Source organism: Plectropomus leopardus, chromosome 4, assembly GCF_008729295.1.
Source record: "Plectropomus leopardus isolate mb chromosome 4, YSFRI_Pleo_2.0, whole genome shotgun sequence".
Taxonomy (NCBI): domain Eukaryota; kingdom Metazoa; phylum Chordata; class Actinopteri; order Perciformes; family Serranidae; genus Plectropomus; species Plectropomus leopardus.
The window spans coordinates 15,904,316-15,926,240 of NC_056466.1; the positions used below are offsets into that span (position 1 = coordinate 15,904,316).

The 21,925-nt window shown below is 40.3% G+C and overlaps 1 protein-coding gene across 3 annotated transcripts in view; it reads left to right on the top strand.

The window, feature by feature from the left end:
• Positions 1-21,925, top strand: part of arhgap10 (Rho GTPase activating protein 10) — a 57,875-nt gene that overhangs the window by 34,045 nt on the left and 1,905 nt on the right. Inside the window, exons 16-22 of one of the 3 annotated variants that reach the window (XM_042484796.1) lie at positions 277-335; positions 1,950-2,055; positions 4,218-4,377; positions 6,954-7,095; positions 10,689-10,854; positions 17,259-17,360; positions 18,851-18,942. In XM_042484796.1, the coding sequence (XP_042340730.1) occupies positions 277-335; positions 1,950-2,055; positions 4,218-4,377; positions 6,954-7,095; positions 10,689-10,854; positions 17,259-17,360; positions 18,851-18,942 (827 nt within the window). Of the gene's footprint in view, positions 1-276; positions 336-1,949; positions 2,056-4,217; positions 4,378-6,953; positions 7,096-10,688; positions 10,855-17,258; positions 17,361-18,850; positions 21,894-21,925 lie in introns of those variants that run through there. The other 2 variants (XM_042484795.1, XM_042484797.1) reach the window with 2 other exon arrangements.

Sequence of the window (21,925 nt, forward strand, 5' to 3'; positions counted from 1 at the left end):
TGCTGGAATAAAGCAGGGTCAATCTCCTCAGTTTCCTCTGAGGCTAAGTACCTTTGGCTGCTGGCCAGCTGCAGTGTGAAAGTACCTTCAGATGAACTTGGTTATCTCAACGTGTGCACCATCTAATTCCATCCCCTGGCCCAGCCACATTAATCATTGCTGTGCGCAGACCCTATAAAACAGTGTGCAGGCTATTTCTGTCCCCCCCATACTCACATCAACTCTCTCCCCCCAACGCCCCCACCCTTCTCTCTTTCTCTCACTATCTCTGTGAAGGAGCCTTCCTGAGCCGTTGATGACCTATGGACTTTACAAAGAGTTTATTAGCCCGGCGAGTAAGTTCGACCACCTCTTCTACCATCACTTAATCTGAATACAGACCTTAATCAAACAGCAGTGTACACATGTGTTGTATCAGTCTGAAACGGACGTCAGTTTAGTCTCTGGAGTCCAATAGTTTGTTCTCCTTGAGTGAGTTATTGAAAACATGCAGTCAGGTGAAAAACAGTGAAATTACTTTTATTAACTTTTTTGGAAACTTTTTACCAATTCTTTTAAGTGGCTAATAGTGGTCAATCCTCTTAAGTAAAGGGTTCATAGTCTGAAAGCTATTGGTCTGTGTGTGTGTTGAATACTGATTAGGTTGCATCCACAGTTGTCCTCATCTTAAGAGTTTAAAACACTTGATAGAGGTCTCTAAGAAGTTTAACACTACATCTGTATGTTTTTCTTACTTGTTTTCAGAAATGTGCACTCTTACCATGAAAAATGTTAATTTATTGTTTTTTGACTTCCAGTGAATACAGTCAGCCCACTCTGACTGCCCAAAAAACCTTTCAGCTGACTTTGGCTTAAGCATACATTTTTGACATTTCAGCCTGTTTTACAACACTGTGTTTCTGACATTTATCAGCCATTCAAGAATCCCGTGTGAGCTTACTGCCCATCTTCATATAATTTCCACCTGTTTCAACCTGCTGTTAAAAATGTGTGGCCAAATAAGCCATTCCAGGTTAAAGCTAAAAGGTTTTAAATGATAAATATGCTGTAATTTACATGCCCTCAAAGGGTCCACAGAGTGACCTTGAACAGCAAAAAGACACACTTTTTTTTTTCTTTCGCCCACATAACATCATTTATGTGGGGAATGTTTTTAAAGCCAGCCAAACTTGAATCTTATTACAACAAGTGCTATAATTGGATCAGGTTGACATTTTTATCAGGCGCTCGCAATGCCCTCATAACGAGGGGGAAAAAATGGATTAGCAACGAATGTTTTTTTGATGGATGACAGCATCCATAAGCAGCTTTTTTCCATGTTTAAATCCTTGTCGTTCCCATAGTAATGATATTTTGTGTGTCTGTATGTGTGTGTGTGTTTGTGTGTGGGCGGTCAGATGCCCATGTGTGAGGAAATGTTTAAGAGATGATCTTGGGGGGTTTTAACACAACCCTTTTATACGGTAGCGACAGTAACGTAAAGCTATCTCCCTCGCCAGCATAGTGGTCCCTGCTGCCAAATTCTGGGAGGCTTCAAACCATATATCACTTTCACACCTCTTCCTCACTTATTTAAACTGGGATGTATCATCCTCCAATCCTTATCCTCGAGGGTGATAGCCTCTGATCATTGTGTCCTTAAAGGTCTGCTGACTTTTCCTCATTTTTTAGTTTTCTGGACGGTATCTAATTAGTTTTTTAGGACTTTTAAAGTAGTAGATGTGTCATATCTTTCACTGACTTTTATTTGGTGTGTCTTTACCTTAAACTCTGATTGTGAACTACGCAGATCAATAATGCATGTACTGTATCATCATCTCTTTAAATTTGCGGCTTGCTAATGTTGTACAGTATTCGATCGCAGCTGCGTTGGCTCTTAGCCACCTGAGGAGCACAGAGAAATCCTTGTAGTTTAATGCCGGTGCATGGCTGCTTCTGCGTTTGAACAGAGGGCGGTAGTCCAGAGTCTCGTATCCAAGCCGTCCACTGCCTGGTCCACAAACTACCAGAGAGGAATCGACAAGTCCTCGGGCTGCTCATGAAGCATCTGGCCAAGTGAGTGTTCATAGTTACTTGGTCATAGTTCACCCAATCTCCACCCCCTCTCTCTCTCAGTTCTCTCTTTCTGCTCTTCCTGTCTGTCTCCTCATTCTCACTCCACATGCTTTTTTCTCTCTCTCTCTCCCTCACTCCCACGTTCTTCACTCCCCCTTCCCTGCTGTCACTCTATCTCCTCTCTGTCTACTCAGTGACTGCTGGGTAAGAAAATTGATGCCGCTAGCATCTTAACATTTTTTTGGGGGGGGTGGGGGGTGTCTTTTCTTAGGTCATTTTAGGGAGAATTGTGTAGCCTAGCATACCTGTTCAGCATGCCGCTGTGCAGCCCACCAGTGAAGTGAAATGAAATGGACCTCTCAAATTAAGCCCTCTCTTGAGATTACTCCATACACCCCTGGATAGACCACTATTGTGCATCACTCCATTTGTGAGATTAGATAGGAAGAAAGATTTAAGAAATAATGTTAGCTAACATTACAAGGTTTTACCTCAGCAAGCTTTTTATAAACTAAATATGAGCAAATTGAAGATAAGTAAATAATCCCTCTTCCCTGAGGCAGTGAAAGTCTGGTGGATCTTATTTCATAGAAACCCGCTGCAGAATCAGGCTCTGGTAAAAAGGCAGCGCTATTGAAATTGAATTTGGATTATCCAGCGTGAAATTCTCCAGACTGGAGAGACTCGAATATTTTTCTGAAGTTGGCGTGTGTGCATGTCCTGCAGGGGAAGGAAGCAAAGCCAGAATTTCACACTCCTATCTGAAATGGTTTCAGAGATGTTATAAATGTGAGTTGTCACCAATGTTTTTGTCTTCAAAGGCATCCTTTGAAGCTATTTAAACTGTCTCTCTGCAGATGCACTGCATATCATCATATTTTGAGTGTGAAATCTCTTCACCTGTCCGTATAACTTTTTCTTCAAATTAAGGTTTTTTTTTCCTTCCACTTTTTTGACCTCCTAAGATAAAGTTTCACCCGCTGAAGGTGTTTCATCTACCGAATAAAACGTATCATTCCTCCATATCGAATGTCATTAACGTGTTGTTGAAATAACCAGAATAGCCACAGCCAGAAGTATTCATAGTTGTTGTTGGAATCGATAAGGAAAGCCTTATCAGGTACATGTGTGCGACTTCAAAAAGTCCAGATGTACAGATCTCTCATTTTTGATTAAATGTTATATTCAGTGTAGGAAACTATAAATGCCAAACTGTACATGCAGGACAACTTAATGTTTGGATTGAAGGGTATCGGCTGGGATTTGCGACAGCTTACTGTTGTTGTTAAAAACATTAAATGTCATACTATGTGTTAAAATCCCCCATTTTCAGTTGCTATATTATCTCAAAATGCAGTGACTGCTTTATGTTTCCACAGTTTGTAGTGCCTTTGGATCAAAAGAAAGTTTAAAGTAATCCCTAAAGATAGCAACTTCTCATTGTTTTTCCTGAGCCGTTTTGGACTTTTTGATACGTCTGCTCATTGAGAAATTATGCATTATAGGAAGAAACAATACAGACTTGATTTTTTGTGCAGTGCTTTTTAGCAGAAGTAGGCTAAAACAAAGACCAGCTCTCTCTTAACATCATAAAAATGATAAAGATTTGATGTAATGAAACATTGACGTTTTGGGAAAAAGAGCAGAGGAGCACTTTTACTCAGCCCTGTATTTAATGATTTTGGCTTTTGTTTAGTTTGCCATCCACCAACTAGATTTATCATGAGACAAAATGCTATGAGACCTGGTGGCTTACCACTTCTTTTACACAGTTTGCATTAGTAAAACTTGTATGGAGTGTCATGGTTTTTCTTTTTTTTTTTTTTCAGGCAGCTGCCTAGTTGTACTTGCCATTTGCAACTATGTTTGTCTTCATTGTCTTGTTTGCTCTCATACTTAACTTTCATTTAATTTCCCCCAATTTTGTTTAAATAGGAACTAATTACAGTTATAGTACAGTAGAGTTGTCCTCTGTTTGTCTTTGTTTGTATTTAATCTGCACCTTTTTCTTTCAAGTGTTCAGTAGCTTATTTAAGAATGAGGTAGAAACGGAAGTTATTGTTTCTCTTTCAATTGCAGTTTTAGTCTGTCCCTAAAATCAGTGAAGCTGAGAAGGTAAGTTGGAGTAAAAGATATATAATGTGTGTTGTTATCTTCCTCAGTGTGGCGGCTCACAGCAAACAGAATCTGATGACCGTGGCCAACCTGGGCGTGGTGTTTGGCCCCACATTAATGAGGCCACAGGAGGAGACCGTTGCTGCCATTATGGATCTTAAGTTTCAGAACATTGTGGTGGAAATTCTCGTTGAACACCACGAAAAGGTAACACTCAACACAGCCAGACACAAAGTGCTTTTTTTTTTTTTTTTAAAGATTATTTTTTGGAGCATTTTCCCTTTATTGACAGGACAGTGTTAGATAGACAGGAAAGGTGGGAGAGAGAAGGGGGGAATGACACACAGCAAAGGGCCACAGGCCGGTATCAAATCCGGGGTCGCCCCTACACAGTGCATTATTGACAGTACTGCCACAAATACACTTGAAACTGAACACTTCTGAAAGCTTGAAGTGTCTACAGCAGTAAATCCTCCAGTGGAAGTTATTATTACCATGTTTTTAAGAATAGAGAAAAAGACTTTTGTATTTTGTTCCATTTTCTCCCAAAATGTCTGTCTTTGATGGTAAAATCTTTACTGCACTTTAATGATTCGTTCTTTCAGTGCAACATTTTGTGTATCATTGTGTTTCCACTTGTCATCCAGAGCTCCATTTACTAAAAGGTACGCACCCTAGGTAACACAAGCTGCAATGACAACAGCAAATCAAATCTGAATCAGGTGACGTGACATCAGTAGGCTGCACACAGCACCTTTGTATTTATCTACCTGGGTGGCGTGTAATTACTCGATACCGAAGGATAATAATGTGCGAGTGAGGCAAAAAGATCTAATGTTTGGAAGCCCTGGTCTCTTGGCACTGAGCGCTTTCTTACTATTGTTTAGAAGTTGTTGTCTTTTTTTCTTGAGTTTCGATTTGGCAGTTTCTGTTGGCAGAGAAGTGCAAATATTTTACTGTACCTGACACCAGAATTTAATTTGGGCAGAGACTCAATTAGGGTGGATGTGAAGCTCTTCTCTGTTTGTCCTGTTTGTTAAGGCTGCTTAAGATTTATACTTACATAAAAATCTTATCTAATCCACCTTAAATTCAGTTTCTTTGAGCAAATGCATCACATTAAATAATAGGTACTCACTGGTCTGTCTGTATTTATTGCTTTCTCTACAAAATAATGAGCAGAAATAAGTTCTCAGATAATGAGACTTGTACCACATTTAACTTAAACCCTCAGGACAGCATACCCTTCACCCAGTTATTAAAGTGCAGAGGAGCTAGACAGTAGTTTAATATCCAGAGTCTTTTATTTGGCCAATAGGGGGAGCCCCAAGTGCTCACACCAGGATTAGCCACATTTCATTCTGTTCATTCTCAGTAGGTTGATTATACTTTAGATTCATCATATGCATTTTATATTTGAAAGGTCCTTTGCCTGCCTAAATGCATTTATTTTCTTATGCATTAGTTTCATAACCTGTAGTTCATGGGATCATGTAATCTCCCCAGAATGTTATTAATCGGTGTCAATCCTCAAAAGGGGATAATTGTCCGTGTCAAAAGAGAAAAAGGTTTGAGATTAGTTTTCTAATCTGTTTGGAGCAGCACTGCACTCTGCGTAGAATCAGATGAAACCAGGAGCTTTTAGTTTTAGTTTTTTTTTTTCTCCTTCAGCTTCATTAAATGAAAGATGATGTGTTTTGTGTGAATAAAAGCCCCACCCAAGCTCAGAAATCTAAAATGGGGTGTGAGAGAATACAGAGTCCCGGTGAAAACCAACTGTATACAAATGTGCAATAATAACAGTGGCAACACAGTGTATGCTGCTAGTTGCTGAGACTACCCAGATGTATCCAACACCGTCCAGGTGATAAAGGATGTAGTGTTAGAATGCAGCAAGAGCATTTTGGAAAGTACAGCGTGTTAGAGCAGGGGAAAAGTTGAGCAGACAGACAGACAGGCATTAACTTCCCTCACAGCTTAGTCCCACTCCAGACTGTTGATACCCCCAGATACCAACAGTAGACTCTGTTTTACATTCACCTCCATCTGCAGAGAGAGGCGAGAGGGAGAGAGGGAGGCAGCAGAAACTCTCAGCCATATCAGATTTCTCACTTTTTCTATCTGCCTTTCTCCTACAAACTTTCTCTCTCATGCCCCCTCCTCCCTGTCTGCCTCTCTCGTTCACACTCTGTCTCACTTTCTCTGCCACTTTCTCTCTCTCCTCCCTTCCCTACCTCCCTCCTCTCCTCGTCTGTGATCCTTTCTGAGGCTCTGCTGAGACTTCCTCTCCTCTGCAGCCCTATTCTCTTTTAACTCCACATCTGAAGTTTATATGTAAACACGGCCCGGTGTAAACAGGCTGCGCCAGTTGGCCAGACCTCCTCGAGCCCAAGCCCTGTTTATTTTACTCTCCACTCTTTCAGAGAGTGGGTCAATTTCTCTGAGGAGAAATGTCACCTTAACTTAGACCCAGATTTCTGGACGGGATGTGATTGCGTTGCATGTGGAGCTGCGCTTGTTTATTTTGGCACAAACAAAATCTTCTCACATGCAGTTTTTAGGGTCCAATCAATGAGCTGCTCGGTGCTCCCTAGGAGCACATGCTGTGGCTGCAAATGGCCTTTTCCATTCATCTACCTCTACATAAAGCCTGTGAGTTTCAAAAGCCGTTCACTAAGCGAGGTCAGTTGAGGACATGCTGCTGCTGCTGCTCAAAACTCAGAGTATCTGCACTGTGCATTTAGTCTTGGTAGAGACTTACTGTATTCACATTCTGCATTCAGATCTTTGCAGATGCTCCGGAGTCGTGCCCTCTTTCACCTGCTGCCCCAGTATTCTCTGCTCCCACAAGGCAGTCCAAAAAGCTGAGTCGACAGAATCGGCCTCTGGCTGTCTACAATCCACAAGCCCTAGACATTCAGAATGGTAAGAGACATACACATCTGCACCTGCATATTTTCACACCTGTTAATATATAAAAGGAACTGAGTTGGGCAAAAGATGTCATTCTGTGATTGGCATAAGATCTTTATACGATTATACAAAACAATTTGGACTGGTTATATAAACCTGTAAAAAGCCTTTTCAGTTGTAAACTACCTTAATGATCAAGAAATAATGACTCTCGCACATTCATTTCATCATTTACGGAGCCCAGCATGCATTAGGGTAAAAATGTTTGTAAATTTGTGTGCACTAGTTAGTAATTCATGCTCTTAAATGAATAACTGGTTGCCCATACTTATGTCTGTTCTTGAATTACAAGTACACACAAATGAATAGGACATAAGCAATCTGTTCTCCTGTGAAATATGTTTAGAATTACCAAAGATCAGATCCGTTATCCAAATGTGTATTAGCCTGATAGTAAGCATGATTTGCTGTTTTGTTTTGCTTCATTATTTTATCCTAACATTGTGTTCCTTTCAGCCAGTTCATGTTAGCAGGGCAAGTATCTGTTTGTTTTGCTTTAAGCAGTCAGTTGTAATTGACATATTAATTTTACAGTTTTTCAATCAAAAGTCACAGTTGCAATTGCAAGGAGCAATTAGCAAAACTTTAAAAAAAAATCAAAGAAATATGTGGATTTAAAAGTTTCTATTTCTGTAAGTCGATTCACAAGAACCTGTAAGTCATCCACACTATTTTTCATGGATGTAGCCAGGTGGAGAATTATGCAGCTCGATAGCTGGCTAGGTTTTCTTGAACCTGGCATGCTTTCTTGTTTCTGTATAGCTATGTCAGTATAGCTAACACTAACAGCAAATCAGCACTCATTAAAATACATTTGTTGCCAAAGACATGACAGTTATGGTACATAAATGTAACGTATGTAACACACATATTTTACATTTTAGCCACATTCAGCTTCTTGTGGCCTAAATGTATATTACAACAACAAACACAAAAAATATCCTAATATTTCTACAGATGAAAAAAAAGGAGAAACTTCCAAAAAATTATCCTAGCAAACTTTTTTTTCCTCACCTGCTCATAAGTCATAAACACAGGAGGGAAAACAGTTTAGATTAGACTGAGAAAATGGATCAACAGAATTTTTTTTTTTCTGTCTTGCCTCTGAGGGCCTCTGTACTTAAAGGAAACTGAGACTACAAATTTTGCGTGATTCAAGGTTAAGAACTGTTTACATGTGCACACAACTTGTTAAGTTTAGATCACAACTGTGAATTGTTTGAACATTGCTGAACATTATAACTGTATTAAATGTATGATGCAATGCAGGGCAGTTACATTAAATTGCATTTCTGTATTTTTAACTAGTTGTGCTTAATAAACTAGCAACTGTGTGTATTTACTTTGATTCCTGCTGGTCTCACTAACTCAGAATTAGCCTGTCTATCCCCCAGTGGCCACTATGAACCATAGCAGTGTCTACAGATGACACACTAAACTCAGTAACCTCCTCTCTGTATCACTGTGTGGAGAGATTTGCATCTATGACTTTATGTGCCCTTATTCTTTCTTTGAAATGCCTATAGTTAACTTCCTCTGATGAAATGATAGGGGCCCTCCCCTGTGCATCAGGTGAGCTGATCACCTGACCTGTTGACCAAACAATCTAACTCCAGCAATTTCTGATCCAGGACCAGCCAAATCCCTTCCCCTCCATTACAAAAGAAATCTAAATCTGCTTACCAGATTGCCTCTCTTTACCTCCCTCGCGGCAGCTTTTAGCATGGGGTATTTTAATATCAGGGATGAAGGAGTAATCCTTTTTTTAACCTTTGTGTCTTTTATATGAGTCCCACGTAATGGTTTTAAAGTTGTCTCGGCATTCAGAGGGTAAAAGCAAATTTTAAAATGATGAAGTGGGAGAGAGAGAGAGTGCTTATGGATGCATGTGTGTCTACCTGTGATGCTGCATGTTGTACCTGCAGACGTGACAGCATACCATGCATACAGAGAGAGTACTTCAGTGAGATTTTGTGTCAAGAAGCCTCACAATAAGCGCAGTGCAGGACAGCAGTGCAGACAAAAAATATCTGTCAGTAAAGGTTTTCAGATCAGTTGTACATTTGTTATCGATTTGCTTAAACCTGCCATATCTATCTTTTTCTTTTTGGCCACCTTGGCGCAGTGCAAATAAGTACAAAGGTAACATGGTGAGCTTGTTGGCAAAGAGTTGCTCATAAGGTATCATTGTTATTCAATTAGAGTTGTGTTCTGTTCAAGCACAAGTCCAATATCCACTCTCTGTTAGCTCTGTTTGTGGTCTCTACTAATGTCTGAGAGGTACCAAGCTCTTTAACTGCTAAATGCACACTTATGTTCATTAACTTGTCATCTGTCTGCTGTTTGGTATTGAGCTCTAAGGTTTTTAAGCGTTTTCACTGAAAATTGCTGCCAGTTGCAGCCAAAAACTATGAGTGATGAGAATAAACAAAAATAGTAAAAATGTGGGCTGCGAACTGCAAAGCTAAGGGAAGCTTAAGTATTATAACTGTTAATGTGTCTCATAAGACATCCCATCTCTAAATGTTCTATGTTAAATGATTATTAACGGGACAGTTCACCCATAAATCAAAAATACATATTTTTCCTCTTACCTGTATGCTGTTTATCAGTCTAGATTGTTTAAGTGTGAATTGCAGGGCGTTGGAGTTGTCTTCCGTAGAGATGTCTGCCTCCTGTTGCATATATGTCAGGCCCATTAATGTTTTCATCTTGCGCTGTCCTGAGCGTGAGCTTCTTGTCCATGAGTAGACGCACTCTTTCTTATGTGCATTTACACGGTTGGCGGGAATAGTTCACTAAACAATAAATAGTTATTAAATGAAACTGCTCTCAACAGTCTGTAGATTATCTTGAGTAACCATGTTATAATTTATGATGATGATCTTTTTGGTGCTTTGAGCACCACAAGTCGAGTGCTATCTAGTTTCATTATATTCAGAAGAAGGCAGATATCTCTATAGCCAGTATCCCAATAACACTCTGCAATTCACACCAAAACAATCCAGACTGATAAATAGCACTACAGGTAAGAGGACAAATATGTGACATTAAGTAATAGATGTATATACAGTAATAATTAGGCCAAATTCCCAGCACCAGTTCAGGTTTGCTTTGTTGTGTGTTTGCTGGGGAAAAAAGTAGAAATGGTCCAAACAAACTACTTTTTTTTTCTAACATTAACAACAGTTGCTTCCATGCTTCTCCCATCTCCCAAAAGCAGGATCTTTACTTGACAGTAAAATTGAAATAAAAGAGCTTGGATCTCCCTAGTGTTTCTTAGGTTCCTGTCTATGACTGCAGAAGTGTATTATTATGAACAATACAAACTTGGTTGTAAGTCTCGGCTGTTTTGACAGCAGTTTGATTCATAAAATCCCCTGTTGATGCAGCATTGCCTTATGTATTGATAAATTATTCAGGTGTTTTATCAGGCAAGCTATCATCACTAAGCAGGAATAGGCTGAATCTTTAACAGTAGGATAAAATTAATTGAAAAAAAAAAAGTTATTAAAACAACTTACTTTGTTTTGTTTTCGTCTCAGTGTCAGCAGCGGGAGATAGTTCCAGTCTAGCCACAGATGAGACATCAATGGGCAGCAATGAGTCTGTATCGTCACAGTCATCGTCAGCTTCAGCTTCAGAGGTGCTGCCAGAGAAGAGTGACCATGTCCTTCTTAGCACCACCCTCAGCTCAGACAGCAACTCCAGGTGAGTGGTTCACTACTGAAGTCCCAAATCAGTATGTGCCTGTGTACCACTGAAAATTCAGGTATTGATTGTGAAGGAAGTAGAGTCTTACATTAACTTACATGATTTATATTCATAGATTGCAAATGGAGCTGAAATATTGGAATTAAATATTTTGATCACTATTTTAGCAACCACAATTGAAGATATACTATGCAGGATTTTCGAAACAAAAAAAAACAATGTTTAGACCTGTACAGCAGTAACCCTCTTTATCATCACAATAATAAACATTAGGTATTTTTAGGGTTTTTTCTAATACCAGTGCTAATTTGATACTTTTACAATGGTACCAGTGCCTAAAGAACTCTTCTTTTTAAAATAAAGCCTTAAACGATGGTCAGTGATGTTAAAGGGTGGCTTTTTTTATTACAAAGGCATTGAGCAATTTATTACCTCTTTACTGTTTAAAGCACACTACCATAGTGGTCAGGTCCCACTGGCAAGCTAACTTTTCTCATTGTAGCGTTTATTAACTAACAAATCACTTTCACTGTATACACATTGCATTCTTGCATTTAATTTTATATTCTCTGTTTGGTTGCTGCAGTCTTGCTGTCATACATCACCATCACACACATGCCCTCTGTTTTTCTCTTTTGGTTGCACACTCGCTACGCACATCATCTGGCATAGACATGAGGCACCAAAATTTGCGCAAGTCCTATAGGAATCAATACCATACACATAAGAATCTGTGCCACTGGGTTTTGGTACCCAACCCTATTTATGATTCACTAGCAGTGTGCAGTAAGTATTTTAACATACAAACTACGCCTTCTGCCTGCATTTTCTGAATTTCTTCTTATTGTCTTTGCTTGTATCATTTGTGAGCATGTACCCCGACAGCGCTCAGGTGAGGTTAGAGCATTATAAAAAGGTAGCATCCAGGTGCCAGACAGTGAGTAGCTGGCATCCAAGTGACATTACCTCACAAATGCACAAATACAGTTAGGAGAAACTCCAAACAAGAATGAGAGCATTTACAAACCGACAACCTGCATAGTATCACTTAGAAAGTCATTTGGAGGCTAAATTGATGCTCTCTGTCTAGAGTCCTTTAACTGGTGCATCAAATCAGTGATGTCATACTCATATGCAAACAGTCTTTGCAATCATCAGTGTTTGATTTGAGCATGCTGTAATTAACTGGTCTCCAATTCCAAAACACCGTTATTGGCCTGATAATCAGACCCAGTTGCCATTTAATTTCACTTCATTCATTCACTAAAGGAGTCGCTGAACATGTTGGAGATGTGGGCGGCGGCTCATAGGTTTGGAACTAAGCTACACACAGCTGTGACTTCAAGCAAGAGCACTTTCACTACACAGGCAAACTATGAGTGCAATATGAAGCCATTTTTTCTTATTTTTGTGTCATTACTTTTTATGTGGTTGCATTCTGTGCTGGCATCTTTGTTGTTTTCATGATTATGTGAGTAACAGTAGTAATGCTGAAAGTATTATTGGTGATCTAATTTGTGTTATTAGGGAATTTAAGTTAGATTTGATTTACATGTTTGATAATTTTGACAAGACCTGAATTGCCAGTTATGTTCCCTACTGCTGCAGAATAAAATGTGGAGTAAATTATTCTTTTTTTGACAAGCAGCACACTCTGATAAGAGTCTGAAAATAGTGTCTCTTAAATCTTGTTCCCTCTTCACCCACAGATTATTAAATCTGAAATGCATCTCACCCTCATTGTAGAGCAACTGGTTGAATACATTTTTACTCCTGTATAGCATCATAGCAGTTACACTTTGCTGCACTGTGTGACACAGTTTTGTCTTTTCCACTCTGGTAAACAGTATTTAGCGAGGAGAAAGTGTTATAATTAACAAGCAAGAATTGATTTTTGAACATTGTGAATTGACTCACAATCCCAGCAATAAGCATCTCAATTCTTATGTGAATTCTTTAGAGTTCATAAAAAAAAACAATAGATTAATCAATATTGGAATTAATGCAGTAGATGGAAAATGCTTCAACAGTTTGGCTCTCTGGCTTCTCCCTCTGTCCTCACTCACTCTACTAAGAGTCCTTGGTCCTTTTTTGTTGTTTCCAGCCCATGGCTTGTCTTGAATGCTGATGTGAGAGATGAATTATTGGGTTATGCTGCAGATGTTAGACTCTCTGCTGTGTCATGTCTACAGATTCACCTTGAAATAGACTTTTTTTCCTCATTCACTGTCCCCCCTCTCTCCTCCATCAGCTGAAAAGAGCTGTAAAATGAAAACAAATCCACCTAACAACTTGACAGAGGACAATGTGATTCCTTTCTCACTTTGACCTCTGTGGGTATGTGCCCACCTGCGTGTGTAGGCATGTGCGTATCAAGCGTTTTCTCTAAGTTGCAGGATTAGATAGACAAGGCTCTACAGTATTTTACTTATGTAACCAACTCCTTTTTTTTTCCTGCGGGTATTTTTTTGCACTTTCCCACATATGTGGCATCATGTTGGAGGACGGAAGGAGCAACCAGGAGGAGGTCGTAAATCTCAGCTCTTATTTGTTTGGGAGACAGGTGGCCGTGCGTTGGCCGTGTAAATCGTATTGACATTGGGGAGATATTCATCTTGTTTACCCTTATAGCCGCAGCCCCTGTCCCTTTATGAAGACTTGCGCCATATGTCACAGGGTGTCGCCCTGGCTTTGTTCACTCATAAATCTTAGCATGTGAGATGGTGGAGACCTGTTAGCACAGCACCTCTCTGGCCTGGAACCCAGGGATTCGGCTTCAGTCCTCGCCAAAAGGAGCAGTAGGGAGGGCAACTGTTAGATTACTTCCAGCCACTCACAGAAATGTATTATCTGCATTCTGGTGTGCTCAAAAGTGCACCTGGAAAACAGCACATTTTCGTCTGTTTCCTGCAGGAGAGCTGCAGCGAAATCTGCCTGGTCATACACAAATGCATCCTGACTCACTATATCATGCAATGACTCTTTGTGGACTGTGGCATGATTTATCATCTCCGTCATTTTCGATGTCTTGCCTCATTTCTCCCCTTCTCCCTAAATTCAGTCACAGCTTCTCCCAGTGGTGCTGTTGCCTCAAGTCCTGCCCAATGAGGTTACATTTTTTGGCCACTCTTCCTTCCTCTCCCCTGCCCCTACCTCCAGCCCTCTATGCTTCTCGCTGGCAGACAGCTGTGGATCATAAAATGGTGGATCACAGCTTATTTCCTGCCCACCCAAACTGGCGGTGGCTGGGCAGGCGGCTTGGCTGTTGGTTTGATCCCACTTTCTACAAGAAACACTACTAAATCCCACCGCTGCCCTTCTTCCTTTAATAGAAAGATAGTTGATAGCCCTGCTCATCCCCGTGTTAGCTCCACGCCAGGATCAACATGGCCTGGATGCTGGAGGGTGAAATTCCTGCAGTAATGAGAAGCAGCAGTCCACTCCTATTGATGAATTTCTCCCTGCTACTAACCTGGCAGTGTGTGATAATGTGTGATAACCCTGATGGTTAAAATAATAAAGCAAACGACCTTCATTTGTAGTTCACTCTGGAGTTCGATGCTTTTTTATGTATAATTATGTCAGTTTTCTTGCATATTCTGATCTACAATATTTGCCTATAAAATTCCTCACAGCATGATAATCTTAAACTTGTCATCCATAAACTTGTTATGAACAAACCAACATCTCAAGGGGGATTTTCATGTGGGCCTCACATGCAGTGAATTTTCCCCATTTACTGTATTTAATCATGTTTACAGAAGAAGCTTAGCTAGGCCTGTGATGGGTGAAAACAACGGATGAGTAATTCAAAGCTTGATGCTATTTTTGTTAAAGAGAAATGGCAAACGATTTCCCTCGCTTTGGCTTAGCTATAATTGTGAAAGCAATTTTGGGATGAATCCATTTACCTCTGGTACATTTAACAAGTTTCTAGGGCAGCCATGTGGCATTCACTGATTTTCCCAAACTGTTTATTCTATAATTATTTTGATATCTGTTTATTTAAAAGATCTTCACAGATCGGTTTAATCCTCTTTGAACTGAAATTAGCACTTTGACATATAAACTTCTCTTCATGTGCATTTCATTTTATGGTATTCAGGGGTTTTGTGTGTATCTGAGTGGGTTCACCTGCAGGTGGGTGAAGTGTTGGTGCTCCTCTGCTCTCCCTTCTTTTGGCCGTGACCCAAGCAGACAGTGGTTGTGCTTGGGCCCAGGTTAATGAGTGGATTTGCTGCACTGCAGCGCACTATCCCCCCATGCTGATGTGGAGCAGCTGAGCACCACAGTGGCCCCACACTGCTGCAGAGCTATAAATCACCCACAGTCAGGCCAGACCCGAACGGAACAGCCACCGCTGGGGATGGACAAGCGCACTAAGAGGGAGGCAGGGGAAGAAATGGAAGGAGGAAGCGATGCAGAGGAGGGAATGAAAGCGTGAGCCCACTGCTGCGTGCTCACCTATGTCCACATGAGATCCCCTACCATGTTCCCCCTTAGGGCCGTCTCACTCTCTCTCTTCCACCAGTGCCAACGTAACAACTATTCACAACATCCTCTCAACCTCCAGCCCCTCCCCAGCTGCTCCCTCTAATTGCCTTTATTAACGTCTCTATGGGAGCGGCAGCTAGGAGCAATTTGCTCATTATGTACTGTATTAGCACTGGCCCTGGGGCAGGCATGGAACACAGAGGGATGCCTGGCTTAGACTCCTGCTCTCCTGTGCTCCACTCTGCCTTTACCAGGACCCCTACCTCCGTCCTGTAGGTCGACCATAGACTCGTTGGCCCAGAAACCAGCTAGTGTAAAGCACAGCTACTACTGTAAAAGATAAAGCTTATGGTAAGAGTGTGGGAGTGTTACTGTGTGACTTTACACTACAGAAGTTATATACATTCCTGTAGGAATTGTATGGGTGACATATAAAAGGAAAAAGCAACATAAAGTAGGCAAAGACAGCTTCAGCAGTCTTTGGTATAGTTTCCACAAATATCTGCAATATCAAGACTGAAGAATGAAGATTTTTCCAAAGGATATTTCCTCATTTGGTGTTCTTACCAACTTTGCTTTAATATCAAAAGTATAATTGGTTTATCAACGGGGTTCTTTTTTCATTCTTAGTGTTGTTTGCACGCAGGTCTGAATTACAATGTGACTTTTGGCTGTTTTCAGAACAGAAAAGCAAACAACAGGCCTACAATGTATGAATATTCCTCTCGAATTCAAACATAATGTTTAATTCATGACTGTTTGCATCCCTCATTCTGAATCCACTCTGTTGGCATTTTACAGATACAGTCAGTCCTGATTATTTTGCCTGAGAAATTGTTATTAGTCTGGCTTGTTTACTTTAGACAGGCTGACAGGTGTGGGGTTGACGATGATGTTACTAGTTTGCTTGTGTTATGGAGCCTCAAAACTATGAAGGTCAAATAAATGTCTTTATTTGAGTTTTAATTTTAGACCTTTAGATAAATATATCAAAGTTGCTCTTGATGATTACCTTTCAGGTGAATATAGGACTGCTGTCGAGAGTCAGCCTTCTCGAAGGGGCTTTTTGGCAGATGGAGTGGAGTGGATTATTTGATTTATGGAAGCCTGTTGTCCTTGTTATTGGGATAAATGTACAGCCTGTACACAATGGGAATTCAAAGTGCAAGTCGCTCTGTATGTAGCTGCTGTACAGTAGAATGAAAAAAAGGGATATTTATTTCTTTTTTTTTAGTGTAATGTGTGATATATTTTCAAATTAATCACATTTTATCATGTTTGTGCTGCATGTTAATATTTTATTAGCACTGGTGACCTAAATTGGCCCAAGTTTGCAATGATTTCATCTATCTTCAACTCTGATTGTGTAATTTTTGACTTGACACAAGCCTCATGACATCTGGAGTCAGCTTGTTAAAAATAATGGTTGTGGATGGTGTTGAAATCTGCCACTTAAGAACATACACCCTGTTGTAATTTTTGTTCTAAATTCCCAACCTCACAAGTCCTCAGGATTGGTGTAAAAATGTATTCTCACCTTGTCTCCATAACAACAGGTTGCTCAATTTAGCTCACCTGTTGCTCTGACACCACCACTTTCAGTTGTTGCTAACAATACTAAACAATCTAACAGCATAACGCAGCATCTGTTTGTCATGGTGAACATCTCACCCTCTCCACTTTGCTGAAAACCCACCAGGTTCAATGTTTTTAACATGAGGCCACATTCTTGCTACCGTCTATGTGTTTTCTTCATTTTTTCTACCTAAAAGACATGATGGCAGTTGAGGGAGAAAAAAAAAACGCTTCAGTCTTCAGGGCAAATATTCCACATTTCAGTCAGAAGAAAGCACCATAGGATCTGTGGTGAGTGAGGTGTGTTTTTTTTAATGTTTTTTTATCTGCAGGGCCCCGGCAGCTGGAGCCTCCTGGTCCACTACTGGAGCCTCAGGAGAAAGCCAACCTGCTTCCACCACAGCTGCATCCGACCAAGAAAAACCAGAGGAGAGGTGAGACACGGTTCCCTCTCTTTCAACGATTTACCTATTTTTCTCCTAAACTGGATTTAATAATTGCAGTTGAATACTTTTTCCCCTTTCTTTATCTCTATTTCGTTTTGTCATTTTTGCATTCACATATTGGCTAAATGTCACACTCTTGGATTCTTTCACTCTCTCAGTTTTCCCTCACTTGCTCCATTACTCGCTTGCTCGTCTTATCTTGCATGTTCACTCAACAGAATCACCAGCTCCCTCACTCGTCTAACATCTACTTGCGGTCTTGCACATCAATATTTTCCCTGACTTTCTCTTAATGCAACACAAGTATTGCCTGTAGCAGGGGCAGCAACCTTCTCCCCTTTCAGTCAAACCCCAGATACACACACACACACACACACACACACACACACACACACACACACACACACACACACACACACACAGGTATCTGAGCGAAGTGGATAGGACTGTGTACGCAGTATGCCCATTACACTGATCTACTGCTCGGCCTGCTAGAGACTAAATGATGAATTCGTTTTCATTGCTTTCAGATGCTACCGAGGAAATTGTAAACAGCTCGGTCATTCTGTGGGCAATCCATTAATGTGACTTTCATAGAAATACAAATCCTCATTTTTTTCCAAATGCGGTTCCACGAGAGTGCATTCTTCCGATTCTGAATTCAAGAACTCGGCTGAACATTGTTGTATTGACAACTCTGTGACCACAAACTTTTTTTTTCAGTTTGTATATCTTCTTTCTCCTCTCTCATCCTACATTGTTGCTGCTCTGCAGAAAGAATATGAAATATTTATCAGGGCATCGTGTGTTGAAGGCACAATTTCGACATGGTAATGTTGCTGGCATTCGAGATAACGGTTTGCAATGGTGGGCAAAACAACCTTTCTGTGGAAAACGGTTTTTATGTTTTCTGGAGCGCAATGGCATAAATACGCCTTTTTACTAACGTTTTCAGAGCGATGAATATGGCTTCTTTGGCGGCGCTCTTTTACATCAAACTGATTTAAAATGCAGCTTCTAAGCACACAAATGTGAATTTAAAAGCTGAAGCACCGTGGAGAGAGATTTCTATTCTACCTCTGTTTGTGTGCAAACCTACTTTAGAATCCCCCCGCCACTTTTTAATTATCTCACCATAGATGGTTGTCTGCTGTGTGGACCTAATGTGTGCCTGCCTTTTCGGCTGTACAAAACCTGCTACAAACAGCGCTGCATCTCATTGTGTTGGTGCATGCACACGGGTGCACGTGGGTCTGTTTTGACTCGCTTGCTAGTGTGTCTAGACTGGAGATAGGGCAAGACAAGAGTGTGTAGCGGCCCGGCTCCTCTCTCAGTGCTTTTGCTTATATTCCAGCCTGGCCCATTTCTGCTGTTTCAGGCTAGTGAGTGAATGAACAAGCAGGCCCCGGGCCCAGATTGAACTGTGCGGTAATCCTCCCCAAAGCTCCGCCAGCTCACTGATTGCCTTCATTTTTCAGTGTCACCAGCAGGAAAGCCAAGGCAGTGTACCCATGTGAGGCTGAGCACGACTCTGAGCTCTCCTTCCAGGTCGGCGCAATATTCAACGCCGGTAAGTGTTATCGCCTACACCAGTCGCTCACTCAGAACCAGCCCTGGCATATTGGATTTGGAGGAAAACCGAACACCCAATCTGATCTTCAATCGAACACAGAGATGAGACGAGGAGAAGGAGGACGGGGAGGGAGGGAGGGGGCAGGAGACACAGATTTGCTCTTCAGTGTGTCTGGAAGAGGCTCGACTGAGCTTTAATCACTCTCAGAGGAAATGAGGATTTTGTAGTTGGTATTTTTTGCCTTTTTGCTCATACACAGACACTATAGATACATTATAGTTTTACCTGGGAAACGTGGTGATGTTTTTGATAAGATCCAACAATGCATTGCGGTTTATTGTCTTGTTTTCTTTATGCTTAACAGAACACGTCTTTTTTCAACATTGTGAGCATCAGTGGTCCTGCAGATATGAGGAAATCATTTCCCATTAAAGATATAATGCTCTGAAGTTATGATCTAAATGTCAAAATCACACATCTGTCATCTATAAATATGGATTAGATGACCAAAATCTCATCTTAATCTATATCTACTCTACATACAATATTATCTGTTTTGATGACTGCACTTTAAAGATCCATTGTGTTGGATTTATGGGCATCTATTGGCAGATATGGAATAGAATATTCATACATATTTTTTCATTAGGTTATAATCACCTGAAGTTAAGAATAGTTGTGTTTTCGTTATCTGAGAATGAGACGTTTATATTTATGTCTTCCACAGAATCCACCATGTTGTTTTCAGTAGCCCAGAACAAGCAAATCAAACACTGGCTGTAGGCGGGGCCATTCGTGTTTTTTTACATCATGTATATACAACAATTTGATATACTGGAGAAGTTCCAGTTCTGCAACTTCTCAGCTAGATGCCACTAAATTCTACACACTGGACCTTTAAAGCCATCAATGTGTGATTGTTGGCTTAAAGAGTTCGTGTCGGGATAAATGCCTACAATGGCAAAATTTAATTCATCAAAAAATGGCTTTCTAATTCATATTACCTGAATGATAATAAACATAAAATGAATGAAGTGTCACATTATCAAAAACTAAATTAGATTATGTTCTACAGGCCATTCTCTTACTCTGAAATTTAATTAGGAGCTTAGCTGTTTCGTTTAGTAAAAGTACAACCGAATGATGTTGTGTGTTTCTCTTGGATCCTGACCTAAATCTCCAGTTACCTCGATGCAGACTTAGAGATGGTGATGGGAGAGTTCAGTAAAGTCTGTCCTTTAACTCCAAATCAGGCTACAAATGAAGTGATTTGCATGTTGCATAAAAATAACAAGATGACTAACTAAACATCTACAGTATCTTGCGGACCCTTGACATTTTCTATATTTTGCCGCATTATCTTGTTACTTCTAAATGTATTTGTGTTTTTTTTCATGTTGTTTTGTGTGTGTGTGTGTGTGTGTGTGTCTGAGATATGTGCATAACAAATGTGCAAGAGGTCAAAAGGTCTGAATACTTGAGCTAGCCACTGTACATACAGTCCGTCTAAAGACAAAAATCAACATTTGTTGATGTTTCTTCACTCTTGAAACTGAGAAGACAGCCTTGCTTTGCTTCTTTACTTTCTTAAATCTGTATTTACTGATGATTTCATTAAGTTAAATTGTGTCATAAAACAATGTATTCATGAGATACTCAGCCACTTAGTGGTGTCCAGAGTAGATAATGTGAGCAGGAAAAGAAAAGAAAAGCTATACAAATGAGACAGACACAACTTGTGAAGTTCCACCTGTGTAGTCTCTGCGTGGTGCATGTCTACAAACTGTATGAAAATTCTACCATTGTGATGTGAATGGAAAAAATCCAGTGTGGCCTTGCTTGATTTACCAATATTGTGTGATGGGCCACATAGAGTATTTTTTTAACAACAGGCCACGTCCAGGCAGGACGTAGACATAAACGTAGTTCCTTCTGTGTTAATGTGAACACAAGTTTAAAAAAAAAAAAAAAGAAGTATGGAAAAACAGTTATGAGTATAAAATGAAATACTCATGCTAAGATGATAAGTTTTATCCCTCCATCTAAAGACAGCTTTATTATGTGTTGACTGATGATTGAAATATATAAAAATCTATATTTGTTGATAAAAATCCCCAAAATAGAAGTGTAAATAATCTCATATTAGTCTGTTATTGTACTCAGATAGAGGTGGGAGTCTTTGTTTACCTGTGGTCACTCATTTTAATGGGGAGAAGCTGATGTAAAAACACGTTAAACAACATCGGAAAACATTAATAATGCAGAATGAGTTGTTTTGTTGTGGTAGCCCTTAAATTAGAGGACCTGTCAGTCAATTTGGGAGTAAAAGCATGTGTGAATCCTGCTTTGAATTGTGGCGGCAGGTCAACTCTTTTGTTTACACCTGTATGAAGGATTGAGCTTTTAACTTCCTTGTTCATTTTGTGTTTAATTGACGCACAATACAGTGTGGGTAAACACATTTCTTTGTGTCGTGAGGCCGGCTGTGACATGTTACAAGAAGAGAAACGACGTATTGAATCAGTTTATGTCTTAATTTGGCCTTAGAAGTTCTCACTGTCAATTTATCCATGCAAATGCTGACTTGCAGATGCACTCAAATTTTTAAACTGGCTCACTTTGTTGGCAAATCAAGAAATCCTGGGAGGATTTCGAGAAGGCATGCCATAGAAATGTTCTGTGCTCTGACACATCTGTCACAACTAAATGGTTTGTGAGAGCTGTGTTTTGCTGCTGAGGTTAAGTTCAGGGTGAAATTCTAGAAAAATGGATCCAAAAACAGACTTATGATGTACAGTAGAGATAAAAATGACTCACACTGGAGTTTAGAGTAACTACGTAATCACTGTATCCTCTTCAGACCTGCTCGCTCTGACACATGCTGTATACTCACCAGAGGCTCTGTGTCCTCTGTCGTCCCCCACCCTCACCCTCCCTGTGCTGTTGTCCCCCCCTGGTGACGCTGTGTCCTCTCCTGCAG